Source organism: Stegostoma tigrinum, chromosome 11 (genome assembly GCF_030684315.1).
Source record: "Stegostoma tigrinum isolate sSteTig4 chromosome 11, sSteTig4.hap1, whole genome shotgun sequence".
In the NCBI taxonomy this organism is placed as follows: domain Eukaryota; kingdom Metazoa; phylum Chordata; class Chondrichthyes; order Orectolobiformes; family Stegostomatidae; genus Stegostoma; species Stegostoma tigrinum.
The window spans coordinates 2,716,992-2,730,185 of NC_081364.1; the positions used below are offsets into that span (position 1 = coordinate 2,716,992).

General features: G+C 48.1%; 1 protein-coding gene across 5 annotated transcripts in view; it reads left to right on the forward strand.

Moving 5' to 3' along the window:
- The window catches only part of si:dkey-202e22.2 (netrin-4), a 63,038-nt gene that overhangs the window by 10,975 nt on the left and 38,869 nt on the right, over positions 1-13,194 (forward strand). For all 5 annotated transcript variants that reach the window (XM_059649703.1, XM_059649702.1, XM_059649700.1 and 2 more), the window contains exons 3-5: positions 3,437-3,712; positions 7,641-7,767; positions 11,162-11,350. In XM_059649703.1, coding sequence (XP_059505686.1) covers positions 3,437-3,712; positions 7,641-7,767; positions 11,162-11,350 — 592 coding nt within the window. The remainder of the gene's footprint in view (positions 1-3,436; positions 3,713-7,640; positions 7,768-11,161; positions 11,351-13,194) is intronic.

Sequence of the window (13,194 nt, forward strand, 5' to 3'; positions counted from 1 at the left end):
TGAGTGACAACCAGGGAGATTTCCCAAGTGTTAAGTAAAATCACAGAATACAGGAAATCTCTATTTGTAATTTTATCCTTTAAACTGATTTTAAAATTCTGAAGTCTCTCACTGGCCTTACCTTTACTGTAGGCGGCACGGTGGCTCAGTGGTTAGCACTATAGCCACCAAGTGCCAGGGACCCGGGTTCAATCCCACCCTCGGGCGACTGTCTGTGTGGAGTTTGCACATTCTCCCCGTGTCTGCGTGGGTTTCCTCTGGTTTCCTCCCAAAGATGTGCAGGCTCAGTAGGTTGGCCATGCTAAATTACCCATAGTGTCCAGAAATGTGCAGGATAGGTGGATTACTCGTGGATAGGATTCTTGGCAGCGTGGAGGAACAGAGGGATCTTGGTGTGCAGATACATAGATCCCTTAAAATGGCCACCCAAGTGGACAGGGTTGTTAAGAAAGCATATGGTGTTTTGGCTTTCATTAACAGGGGGATTGAGTTTAAGAGTCGTGAGATCTTGTTGCAGCTCTATAAAACTTTGGTTAGACCGCACTTGGAATACTGCGTCCAGTTCTGGTCGCCCTATTATAAGAAAGATGTGGATGCTTTGGAGAGGGTTCAGAGGAGGTTTACCAGGATGCTGCCTGGACTGGAGGGCTTATCTTATGAAGAGAGGTTGACTGAGCTCGGTCTCTTTTCATTGGAGAAAAGGAGGAGGAGAGGGGACCTAATTGAGGTATACAAGATAATGAGAGGCATAGATAGAGTTGATAGCCAGAGACTATTTCCCAGGGCAGAAATGGCTAGCACGAGGGGTCATAGTTTTAAGCTGGTTGGAGGAAAGTATAGAGGGGATGTCAGAGGCAGGTTCTTTACACAGAGAGTTGTGAGAGCATGGAATGCGTTGCCAGCAGCAGTTGTGGAAGCAAGGTCATTGGGGTCATTTAAGAGACTGCTGGACATGTATATGGTCACAGAAATTTGAGGGTGCATACATGAGGATCAATGGTCGGCACAACATTGTGGGCTGAAGGGCCTGTTCTATGTTCTATGTTCTATGTTCTATGTTCTATGTTCTATGTTCTATGTTCTATGTTCTATGTTCTATGTTCTATGTTCTATGTTCTATGTTCTATGTTCTATGTTCTATGTTCTATGTTCTATGTTCTATGTTCTATGTTCTATGTTCTATGTTCTATGTTCATGTGGGGTTGGGGTGAGGGATGGGGGGAGAAGTTGGATCTGGTGGGAATGCCCTTTGGAGGGTTGGTACGGACTCAATGGGCCGAATGATCTCTTTCTGCGCTGTAGGGATTCTATGATCTGCTACTTCTGTCATCTCCAAACTACCGCTCTCTGTAATCTCTGCACTGCTGTCACTCTGCTCTTTTGTACATCACTAATCTCTCCACCATTGGAGACCAAATCCATAACCAGCTGGAGACAAGGTCTTGAATTCCCTCCGGAAGCCTTTCCTTCTCTCCATCCTTTCTCCTCCTTTAATTCACTCCCTAAAAATAGCCTCTTGGACCCAGCCGGCATCAATATAAATTGTTTGATGAAATGTTCCTATGAGATGGTGGAAGTTTCAGCTCCAAGACACAATCATATTGAATGGTGGAGTAGGCTCAAAGAGCTGAATGGCCTACTCCTCCTATTTACTATACTTCTACATCTGTGCCCTTCTACTATCGAAACCTGAAATCAGGTAAAGATAAGAGACACATTGTGCATATTGCCTGTCCCTAGTTGCCCCTTGAGAAGGTGGGGGTGAGCTGCCTTCTTGAACCACTGCAGTCCATGTGCTGTGGGTTGACCCACAATGTCCCTTAGGGAGGGAATTCCAGGATTCTGACCCAGTAACAGTGAAGGAACAGGGATATATTTCCAAGTCAGGATTGTCAGTGGCTTGGGGGGAACTTGCAGGGGGTGGTGTTCCTATGTATCTGCTGCCCTTGTCCTTCTAGATGGAAGTGGCTGTGTGTTTGGAAGGAGCTGTCTGAGGATCTTTGGTGAGTTTCTGCAGGGTATCTTGTAGACGGTACACACTGCTGCGACTGAGCGTCAGTGGTGGAGTGAGTGGGATGTTTGTGGATGTGGTGCCAATCAAGCGGCTGCTTTGTCCTGGATGGTGTTGAGCTTCTTGAGTGTTGTTGGGAGTTGCACCCATCCAGGCAAGTGGGGAGTATTCCATCACACTCCTGACTTGTGCCTTGTAGATGATGGACAGGGCTTTAGGGAAACGGAACGTGAGTTACTCACTGCAGTATTCCCAACTTCTGGCCTGTTCTTGTAGTCATGGTTTGTATGGAGGTGCAGTTGAATTTCTGGCCAATGGTGGCTTTTCATAAACCTTGCTGCATCTTGTGTCTTTCCTTTCGTCAAACCTGACTGACAATGTTTCTCAGATAACAACGTGTGAAGCTGGATGATCACAGCAGGCCAAGCAGCATCTCAGGAGCACAATGTTTCTCTGTGTTCACAACTATATGCAAAACCTGTTGAGCAATGGGGTATGAGCAGAGAAGTTACTTAGAATAAAAGACATGTAGATAAGTTTATGAATAGGAAATGCTTGGAGAAATATGGGCCAAGTGCAAGCAGGTGGGTCTACTTTAGTTTGAGAATATGTTTGGCAAGGAACTGGTTGGCTCAAAGGGTCAGTTTCTGTTATGTATGACTCTGAGTCTCGAAGTGGGAAGTAATTGTGGAGCTCTTTCGAAGAGCTGGCAGAGGAAGGATGGACCGAATGGATGTAAATGCATTGGAAACATTTCAGACAAGCTTTGCTAGATTAATACCTGGGATCGGTGGGAGTAGGGGACATTGCCTTATGAGGAAAGAAGTGACAGGCTAGGCTTGTATGTGTTTGAGTCTAGCAAAGTGCGAGGTGATTTGTTTAGAGCATATAAAATCTGAGGGACAGGGGATGTGGAGAAGATGTTTCCTTTTCTAGGAGAATCTAGAAGCATGGTTCACTCAGGGCTCGACCATGTATATCAGAAAAGATGCTCTTTTGTTTCTCTGAGGGTCATGAGTCTTTGGAACTCTTCCTGAAAAGGTAGTGGAAGCAAAGGCTTTGAGCATTTTTAAAGCCGAAATAGATTATTTTAAGCAGGAGGTGAGGCATTGTCAGGTAGACAGGAATGTGGATATGAGGTTACAATCGGATCGACCATGATCTTATTAATTGGTGGAGCAGGTTCAAGGGGCCAAATAGCTTACTCCTAATTTGAATGTTCACTACAAAGCCTTGGCCAGTCAGAGTTGACTTTCCAACCTTAACTCCTGTGCTAAAAATTGTTGTGATCATTGTGAGATTTGGCATTCTTGCTGTGGTCCTGATGGGTGCAGGATGAAAAGTTTGGATCAGATGTGTCTCTTCTCAGGAATATTCTGATGCTGTGCTCGTGATGATTCTTCAACGGTGTGCTGTGTGTTGCAGGTCATATTCCGTGCATTATCACCCGCCAACAGGATAGAAAATCCTTACAGTCCAGAAGCTCAGGACCTCCTGAAACTCACCAATCTCCGTCTGCACTTGCTGAAACAGCAGGAGTGCCCTTGTCAGCCTGGGACACTAATCGAGAAGTCCCAGAGATTTGCCCATTACGCAGTCTATGACTTGATAGTCCAGGGAAGCTGTTTTTGTAATGGGCACGCTGAGGAGTGTCGGCCATCAGATGAAACCAAGCAAAGAGGCAGGAACACAGATATCGTGGTGAGTAAGGCTCGGTGCTGCACGTTCTCTCTTCAATATACAGCAGTTATCTGTGGCTCAGTGTGGAATGTTCTCATCTCAGGGTCACAGAGCTGTGGCTTCAAGTCCCTGCTCATAATATCGCAGGCTGATGTTCCCAGCGCAGGACTGAGGTGTGCTGCTCCATTAAAGGGGCCATCTTTCAGATGAATCATTCTGTGAAGGTAACACCTGATTGGCTTCTTGTGGGATCCATAAGATCCTACAGCTGCTGTTCTGAAAAATTCCTTCCCACCCCTGCAGTCTGTGGACTACTATTGACTCCTGACTCAGTACCAATGAAAACCTTCTCTGGGATCGTACTGTGTACAAATTGGCTGCTGAATTTCCTACATGACAACATTGACAGAACCCCGAAAGGGAACCCATCATCCATGAGGTCCTTCAGGATGTCCTGTGGTGGTAATGTCTTTTTTTCATCCAGTGTCTCAACATCGATGCACAGAGAGACCCGAAAGACTATTCACTTAGTCCCAATACCCCACCCCTTACTCTTTTCTGAATTATTCCTTGTCAGCGATTTCTCCAGTCCCCTTTTGGAAATTGCTGTTGAATTTGCTTCCACCACCCCCCCTTCAGAGTTCATGTAATGATTCTTTTGGTTCCTCAGTTAATTATCTCAAATCCATCTCCGCGAGTTGCTGACCTACCATTCCTGCTGCTGGAATTCTCAATTCTTACTCTCAACAAATCCATTTTTGAAATCTGAACATTGTGATTAAATCCCCGCTTTATTTCCTCCTGCTCCAAAAGGGGAGATAATGTCAGCTGCTCTAAGCCTTCCCCTGTCACCTCAAAAACCACGGCTCTTTTTAGATGGTCCAAGAACACAGGAAGGAGAAACAGGTCACAACAACAGGCGATAGACAAAGGCAGCACAGGGAGAAATAAATCAGTAAGTGCAACGTCTGAGTTCCAGTGAAGGAAATAAAATGTAATTGTGAGAAAGTTGGGTCAAGCTAGGAATGGTCTGAGAAATATTCTCTTTATAGATGAGCCAGTGGGAGACAGAATGGGTCCAAAATGGAACATAATGGGGAGAATTGAACTGGCTAGATGAGGCTCCTTTGATAACTAACTCCTGATGATGTGCAGTCCCAGTTCACCACCTCCTCAGTTAATGTGAGTGTGCTGCATTCAGCAGTTGATCCCACAGACCTACCCAGTTTTGGTGACTGTGTTGCAAAGTCATTTACTGTACCATAGATGCCATTTGACTCATCGAGGTCTTGCTCGCTCTCTGTAGAGCAAAGCCGGTCTGTCCCATTCCCCCTCACTCTCCCTGTGGCTCTGCTAGCTTTGCTACCCTCAAGCGTCCATCTGATTTCCTTTTGAAATCATTCATCATCCCTGTTTCTGCACCCCTTTACCCCTCTGATCCCAAATCATTGTCACTCACTCCTTTAAAAATCTCTTTCCCACACCCTCCCTCTAACACGCGTGCGCGCGCAGACACACACGGCTCCTCTCACCCAATGTCAGAAACCTGTGTCTCCTAGTCCCAGTGTGCTACGGTCACACCTCCCCGATTTTCCTTTTCTACAGGGAGAGCAGTCCTCTACTTTCCCAATGTGCAACTGAGATCCTTCACTCTGCAACATTCTGGTAAATCTCCTCCACACCTTTTCAAGGATCCCCACTTCCTTCCTAAAGTGCATGCTATGGCCATTTATTTCCCATCCCTGATTTGAAGTCACCCACATTGCTGTGGGTCTGGAGTCACGTGTAGGCCAGACCAGGTAAGGATGGCAGTTTCCTTCCCTAAAGGGCATTAGTGAACCAGATGTGTTTTTCCAAAAACTGGCAACAGATTCATGTTCATCATTAGACTATTAATTCCAGTTTTTGTTGAATTCAAATTTAACCATCCGCCGTGAACACTATCTGAGTTTCAGGATTAATAATCCAGCAATAATCTCGCTAGGCCATTGCTTCCCCATAAACAGTAAATGGTCAGAGATTCTCCAAAAGGAGAGATTCCCAATGAGTCTTAACTGAAAAATGTCATATCATAGACAATGATCTCAGAATCAATCATTCCTCAGAAATTGTGATCAGAAATAATGGGAACTGCAGATGCTGGAGAATCCGAGATCGCAAAGTGTGAAGCTGGATGAACACAGCAGGCCAAGCAGCATCTTAGGAGCACAAAAGCTGACGTTTCAGACTTTTCTGTTGAAGGGCTGAGGCCCGAAAGGTCAGCTTTGGTGCTCCTAAGATGCTGCTTGGCCTGCTGTGTACATCCAGCTTCACAGTTTGCTATCTCTTCATCAACGCAGTGGGTTTCTGTGGAAAAACCCTAGCAGACAAATGATCAGGCAGAGCTGCGACATTGTTTCCACGCAACACCTGGAGTCCTTAAGGGTAAACCCTGGTAAAGGCAAGGAAATGTGCATTTGTATTGTAACTAAGGAGAATTTGTTCATGTGACATTGGTATCACTGGTAAGGCCAGCAATTTTACTGCTCAATCTTTATTGCCATAGAAAAGTGGTACTGAATTTGCGTCTCGGAGTGCTGCAGTACTAAGTCGTACATTTCCCCCAAACAACTAGAGAAGGAGTTCCAGGATTTTGACTCAGGAACAGTGATATATTTCCGAGTCAGGATGGTGCGTGGCTGGGAGGGGAACTTGCAGGGGGTGGTGTTCCCATGTGTCTGCTGCACTTATGCTTTGGAATAGGTCACAGTTTGGGATGATGCTGTTGAAGGACAGAAAGATATGTTGATGTGACAAGATGATGTAGGGGTGGGCAGAGGTATTATAGGAGCATTAATCTAATGAGAAAGATTTTATGTTGTTTGAAATAACTCTACAGCGGCCAGTATTCTATCACCAAGCCACCTTTTATTTGCATGAGGAGAGTTCTTGACACTGATCCAGCTCCCTCAGAGCAGCTCTGAGTGAACAGAAAGTCTGACACTCCTGTTTCTATCTGTCAGCCAGGGCTCCCTGATTGGATCAGATTAACAGTCCAAATCACAGAACTCAGATTCTATGAGATTCACCTGGCTGACCTTGTTACAATCACTACATTGTTATCTTTGTGGCCGGTTTAGTGGGTAATTGATATACAAATGCAGAAAGTTGTTGAAATTTGTGGATGAGCTCCCATTTTCGAGAGGCAAATTGTTAAGTGGAGTGTATTGTTCATCACATCCATTCATCAAGGCATCATGGTATTGTCCCTAGTCTAGTAATACAGAAACCCGGGGAATATTCTGGCGTCTCGGTTTGAATCCTGCCGCATGTGGTTGATATGTTGAATGAAGTAGTGGATGCAGGGACAGTTACGTTTAAAAGAATTTTCGACAGGTACATGAATAGGAAAGGCTTACAAGGATATGGGACAAGTGCAGGCTAGTGGGACCTAGCATGGACAAGTTGGACCGATGGATCTGATTCTGTGCTGTATGACTCTATGACTGTGTCTCTATGCGCTTGAATCCATTGTTGATTGTATTGAAAAATTCTCTGGTTCACTGATGTCCTTTAGGGAAGGAAATCTGCCTTCATTATCCGGTCAGGGCTACATATGACACCTGACCCACAACTATAGGGGTTGACTCTTAACTGCAGTAGGGATGGATAGTAGACATTGGCTTATCCAGAGATAATAGGAACTGCAGATGCTGGAGAATCCAAGATAACAAAGTGTGAAGCTGGTAGCCAGTTAGGCCCACTTCCATGGATTAATTTTAAAAGATTGTGGTAATTCCTGATGCACAGAGTAAATTTTCTGACTCAGTTATTTCCATAAATGACATTCTTTATTTTGTCAGCAAACCATTTCTGGTGAAATGTAGCATTTTTAAAGTTGGAAGGAAAGTTTGGGTTTTTCCTGTGGAGTCCATTCTTCATCACTCTGTCAATTGTTCCTGTGGCTTAGGTGCATGGCAAGTGTGTCTGCAGGCATAACACAGCTGGGGACCACTGTGAAAGGTGCGCTCCCCTCTACAATGACCAGCCGTGGCAGCCGGGGGATGGAAAAACTGGAGCACCAAATCAATGTGCAAGTAATGAGCCCTTCTCACTTACATTTATGATGAAGCTTTCAGGAAGGTTGGTTTGTTTCAGCAGGTCCAGAACCCCACAAATCAGACAAACATTTCAGAGAGGTCACGAGGACAGCTGGCACAGTAACTGGAATAATTTCAAGGAAGCTTTCCTGTATCTAACCCTGTGCTGTCCCTGTCCTGGGAATATTTGATGGGGTCACTGTAGAGGAAGCTTTACTCTGTATCTATCCCAGTGCTGACCCTGCCCTAAGAGTGTATGATGGGGGACACTGTAGAGGAAGCTTTACTCTGTATCTATCCCAGTGCTGACCCTGCCCTAAGAGTGTATGATGGGGGACACTGTAGAGGAAGCTTTACTCTGTATCTATCCCAGTGCTGACCCTGCCCTAAGAGTGTATGATGGGGGACACTGTAGAGGGAGATTTAATTTGGCACTAAATGGATTTGTCCTGGTGATAATTACCCCTGAAATCTGGTCTGGTCTAGCCACCTGCCTGTGTGAGGCTGTCGTCTCGCTCACTGAACCAGCGTGTTTGACTGCAGATGTTTTGTCATCCTGCTGCGTAATGCCATCCGTGTGCCTCTGGTGAAGCGCTGGTGCTCTGTCCTGCTTGTTATTTATACCCCTCGGTTTGCTGGCATGGTTGGCATCCCTTCCCCCTCTGTTCTTCAGTGGTTTGTATGTTGGATCCAGTTCCATGTGTTTGCTGATGGAGTTCCATTTGGAATGCCGGGCCTTCAGGAATTCCCTGGCATGCCTCTGTTTGGTTCGTGCTGTTATGGATGTGCTGTCCCAGTCAAATGCCTGTCCTGTGCCCATGCGTACTGACGGTAGTGAGAATTGGTCGTATCTCCTGGTGGCCAGTTGCTGTTTGTGTATCCTCACTGTCAGTGTTGTCCCAAAGAAGGACGTGAATTTGATTGGGACAACACATCCATAACAGCATGAGCCAAGCAGAGACAAGCCAGGGAATTCCCGGAGGCCTGGCATTCCCACCAGAACTCCATCATCAAACACATTGAACTGGACCCAATATACAAACCACTGCAAAAACAGAAGTGAAAATCACGCCAGCAAACCGAGGGGTAAAAATAATAAGCGGGACAGAACACCAACACTTCACCAGAGACGCACTGACAATGTTACCGAGCAGGGTGATTGCAGACGTTTCGTCAGTCACAGCAGCTCGGTGAGCAAGTCTACAACCTCATTCACAACCCAAGCTACAAATCCGCGCAAAAATCTTACACCTACCTGTGCCACCAGTGCATTATTGGTAAGGTGATACGAAATGCCCATTCGAATCTTGCTTCGTCAGCCAATCGTTTTGTGCTTGACACCCGATTCCAGACAGTGTGAATGAAACGTGAGGAATGGGAACATGTTGGTAAAACGGTCAGTGATGAATCAGCCAAGACTCCCCACTGTGATTAGGAAGTCCAGCCTGATACAAAGTCTGAGGTCACCAGCGATGGTTTCCAATATGCTGTGGGCAGGGTGGCAGGCCAGGAATGGTCTTTGGCTCTCACTGGGGAATAGGGTGAAAAGTTGCGGGATGTTTGTGAGTTGAAAAGGGATACGTAATGACACTGTGAGATAACAAAGTGTGAAGCTGGATGAACACAGCAGGCCCAGCAGCATCTCAGGAGCACAAAAGCTGACGTTTCGGGCCTAGACCCTTCATCAGAGAGGGGGATGGGGAGAGGGAACTGGAATAAATAGGGAGAGAGGGGGAGCCAGACCGAAGATGGAGAGAAAAAAGGATAGGTAGAGAGGAGAGTGTAGGTGGGGAGGTAGGGAGGGGATAGGTCAGTCCAGGGAAGATGGACAGGTCAAGGAGGCGGGATGAGGTGGTAGGTAGGAAATGGAGGTGCGGCTTGAGGTGGGAGGAAGGGATGGGTGAGAGGAAGAACAGGTGAGGGAAGCAGAGACAGGCTGGGCTGGTTTTGGGATGCAGTGGGTGGAGGGGAAGAGCTGGGCTGGTTGTGTGGTGCAGTGGGGGGAGGGGACGAACTGGGCTGGTTTTGGGATGCAGTAGGGGAAGGGGAGATTTTGAAGCTGGTGAAGTCCACATTGATACCATTGGGCTGCAGAGTTCCCAAGTGGAATATGAGTTGCTGTTCCTGCAAACTTCGGGTGGCATCATTGTGGCACTGCAGGAGGCCCATGATGGACATGTCATCTAGAGAATGGGAGGGGGAGTGGAAATGGTTTGCGACTGGGAGGTGCAGTTGTTTATTGCGAACCGAGCGGAGGTGTTCTGCAAAGCGGTCCCCAAGCCTCCGCTTGGTTTCCCCAATGTAGAGGAAGCCACACCGGGTACAGCGGATACAGTATACCACATTGGCAGATGTGCAGGTGAACCTCTGCTTAATGTGGGATGTCATCTTGGGGCCTGGGATGGGGGTGAGGGAGGAGGTGTGGGGGCAAGTGTAGCACTTCCTGCGGTTGCAGGGGAAGGTGCCGGGTGTAGTGGGGCTGGAGGGGAGTGTGGAGCGAACAAGGGAGTCACGGAGAGAGTGGTCTCTCCGGAAAGCAGACAGGGTTGGGGATGGAAAAATGTCTTGGGTGGTGGGGTCGGATTGTAGATGGCGGAAGTGTCGGAGGATGATGCGTTGTATCCGGAGGTTGGTGGGGTGGTATGTGAGAACGAGGGGAATCCTCTTTGGGCAGTTGTGGCAGGGGCGGGGTGTGAGGGATGTGTTGCGGGAAATGCGGGAGACGCGGTCAAGGGCGTTCTCGACCACTGCGGGGGGAAAGTTGTGGTCCTGGAAGAACGTGGACAACTGGGATGTGTGGAAGTGGAATGCTTCATCCTGGGAGCAGATGCAGCGGAGGAGGAGGAATTGGGAATAGGGATTGGAATTTTTGCAGGAGGGTGGGTGGGAGGAGGTGTATTCTAGGTAGCTGTGGGAGTCGGTGGGCTTGAAATGGACATCAATTTCTAGCTGGACCGCAACTTTCCCCCCTGCAGTGGTCGAGAACGCCCTTGACCACGTCTCCCGCATTTCCCGCAACACATCCCTCACACCCCGCCTCCCACCCCAAGCCGCACCTCCATTTCCTACTAACCTCATCCCACCTCCTTGACCTGTCCGTCTTCCCTGGACTGACCTAACCCCTCCCCACCTCCCCACCTATACTCTCTCCACCTATCTTCTTTACTCTCCATCTTCGGTCCGCCTCCCCCTCTCTCCCTATTTATTCCAGTTCCCTCTCCCCATCCCCCTCTCTGATGAAGGGTCTAGGCCCGAAACGTCAGCTTTTGTGCTCCTGAGATGCTGCTTGGCCTGCTGTGTTCATCCAGCTCCACACTTTGATATCTCGGATTCTCCAGCCTCTGCAGTTCCCGTTATCCCGGATAATGACACTGTGTTGGTTTACTGACAGAATGCCAATGCCACGGACATGCGAGGAGCTGCCGGTTCAACCAGAGAGTCTGGTTGGCATCGAGCAAACAGAGTGGAGGCATCTGTCTCTCCTGTCAGCACCACACAGAGGGTCGGCACTGCCAACGCTGCATGCCTGGTTATTACCGAGACCGCGAGAAACCACTCTCAGCACCAGATGCCTGCAAACGTGAGTAGTCCATAAAAAACCCTGCCAAACGTTCACCTCACGCTCACCGCATGACCCACATCTCACCGGCTTCTCCACAATCTGACACAGTGGATCATGGGGTCACATCTCATTTCAGAGACACTGACACAAAATTACAGCCAGTACTCCCAGTACTGAGGGATCGCCGCCCTGTCGGAGGGTCGGCGCTGAGGGAGTGCCACACTGTCGGAGGGTCAGTGCTGAGGGGGGGGCCGCACCGTAGGAGGGTCAGTGCTGAGGGAGTGCCGCACCGTAGGAGGGTCAGTGCTGAGGGAGTGCCGCACCGTAGGAGGGTCAGTGCTGAGGGAGCGCCGCCCTGTCGGAGGGTCAGTGCTGAGGGAGCGCCGCCCTGTCGGAGGGTCAGTGCTGAGGGAGCGCCGCCCTGTCGGAGGGTCAGTGCTGAGGGAGCGCCGCCCTGTCGGAGGGTCAGTGCTGAGGGAGCGCCGCCCTGTCGGAGGGTCAGTGCTGAGGGAGCGCCGCCCTGTCGGAGGGTCAGTGCTGAGGGAGCGCCGCACTGTGTCCATGTTTGCTGACTGGAGGAGTTGTTTTGTTTCTCTCCAGGGGAAGGGTTTGTAATGTTTGTGTGGCAATTAATGATGTTAAGGATTTAACTGTGTCATTTGATGTAAGCAGTTACCTTTCCTTTAGACAGAAATCCTTTCTCTGCAACTCTCAGTTTTTGTGCCATCTGTGAACGTGGGATATTTTCATGTTTACCTTTTCCAGACTTTTCCTAATCGTGCTGCCCTCAATTCAATCCCCTCCATCTCCTTTACTCCAAGTAGAAGAATCCCAGCCTCTCCAACCAACCTGAACAATAAAATTCCCACTCTCCCTGGAATGATCCTGGTCTATCTCCTCTATTCTCTCTGAAGGCCCCTCCCATTGTTCCTGCAGTGTTGGGCCTGGTTGTAATGTCGTGGCAGTGTCACTGTGTTAGTTATCTGGTGGCCCAAATGCATTTTCTGGGGTCACAGGCCCTAATCACACCATGGCAGATGGTCACATTTGTTTCAGTGAAACCTGGGCCTGGCCTCATGTTGTCCAGCTTGTGTTATTGTAGAATCCTCCAGATTCAGACAATAGGAAGATGCACTTTGGCCCATCATGTCTGTACTGCCGAATATCTACTATTCCCTACACTAGTCCCACTTTCCTGCACTAGGCATATAGCCTTCAATGCTGTGACACTTCAAGTGTTCATCCCAGTCCTTGTTAAATGGTTGTGAGGTTTCCCACCTCAATTCCCTTCCCAGGCAGCACATTCCAGACCCCCACCGCCCTCCGGCTGGTAAAAATCTTACTTCAAATCCCCTCTGGGTAAGGTGACTAGCAAAGATCTTTTCCCCAGGGTAGGGGAGTTCAAAACTAGTGGGTCATAGGCTTAAGGTGAGAAGGGAAAGATTTAAAAGACATCTGAGGTCTAACTTTTTCACACAGAGGGTGGTTTGTGTGTGGTACATGCAGATATCATAGAACATAGAACACTGCAGCGCAATACAGGCCCTTCAGCCCTCAATGTTGTGCCGACCTGTGAAACCAATCTGAAGCCCATCTAACCTACACTATTCCATTATCATCCATATGTTTATCCAATGACCATTTAAGTGCCCTTAAAGTTGGTGAGTCTACTACTGTTGCAGGCAGGGCATTCCACGCCCTTACTACTCTGAGTAAAGAACCTACCTCTGACATCTGTCCTATTTCTATCACCCCCTTGTGTTAGCCATCACCATCTGAGGAAAAAGACTCTCACTGTCCACCCTATCTAATCTTCTGATCATCTTGTATGTCTGTATTAAGTCGCCTCTTAACCTTCTTCT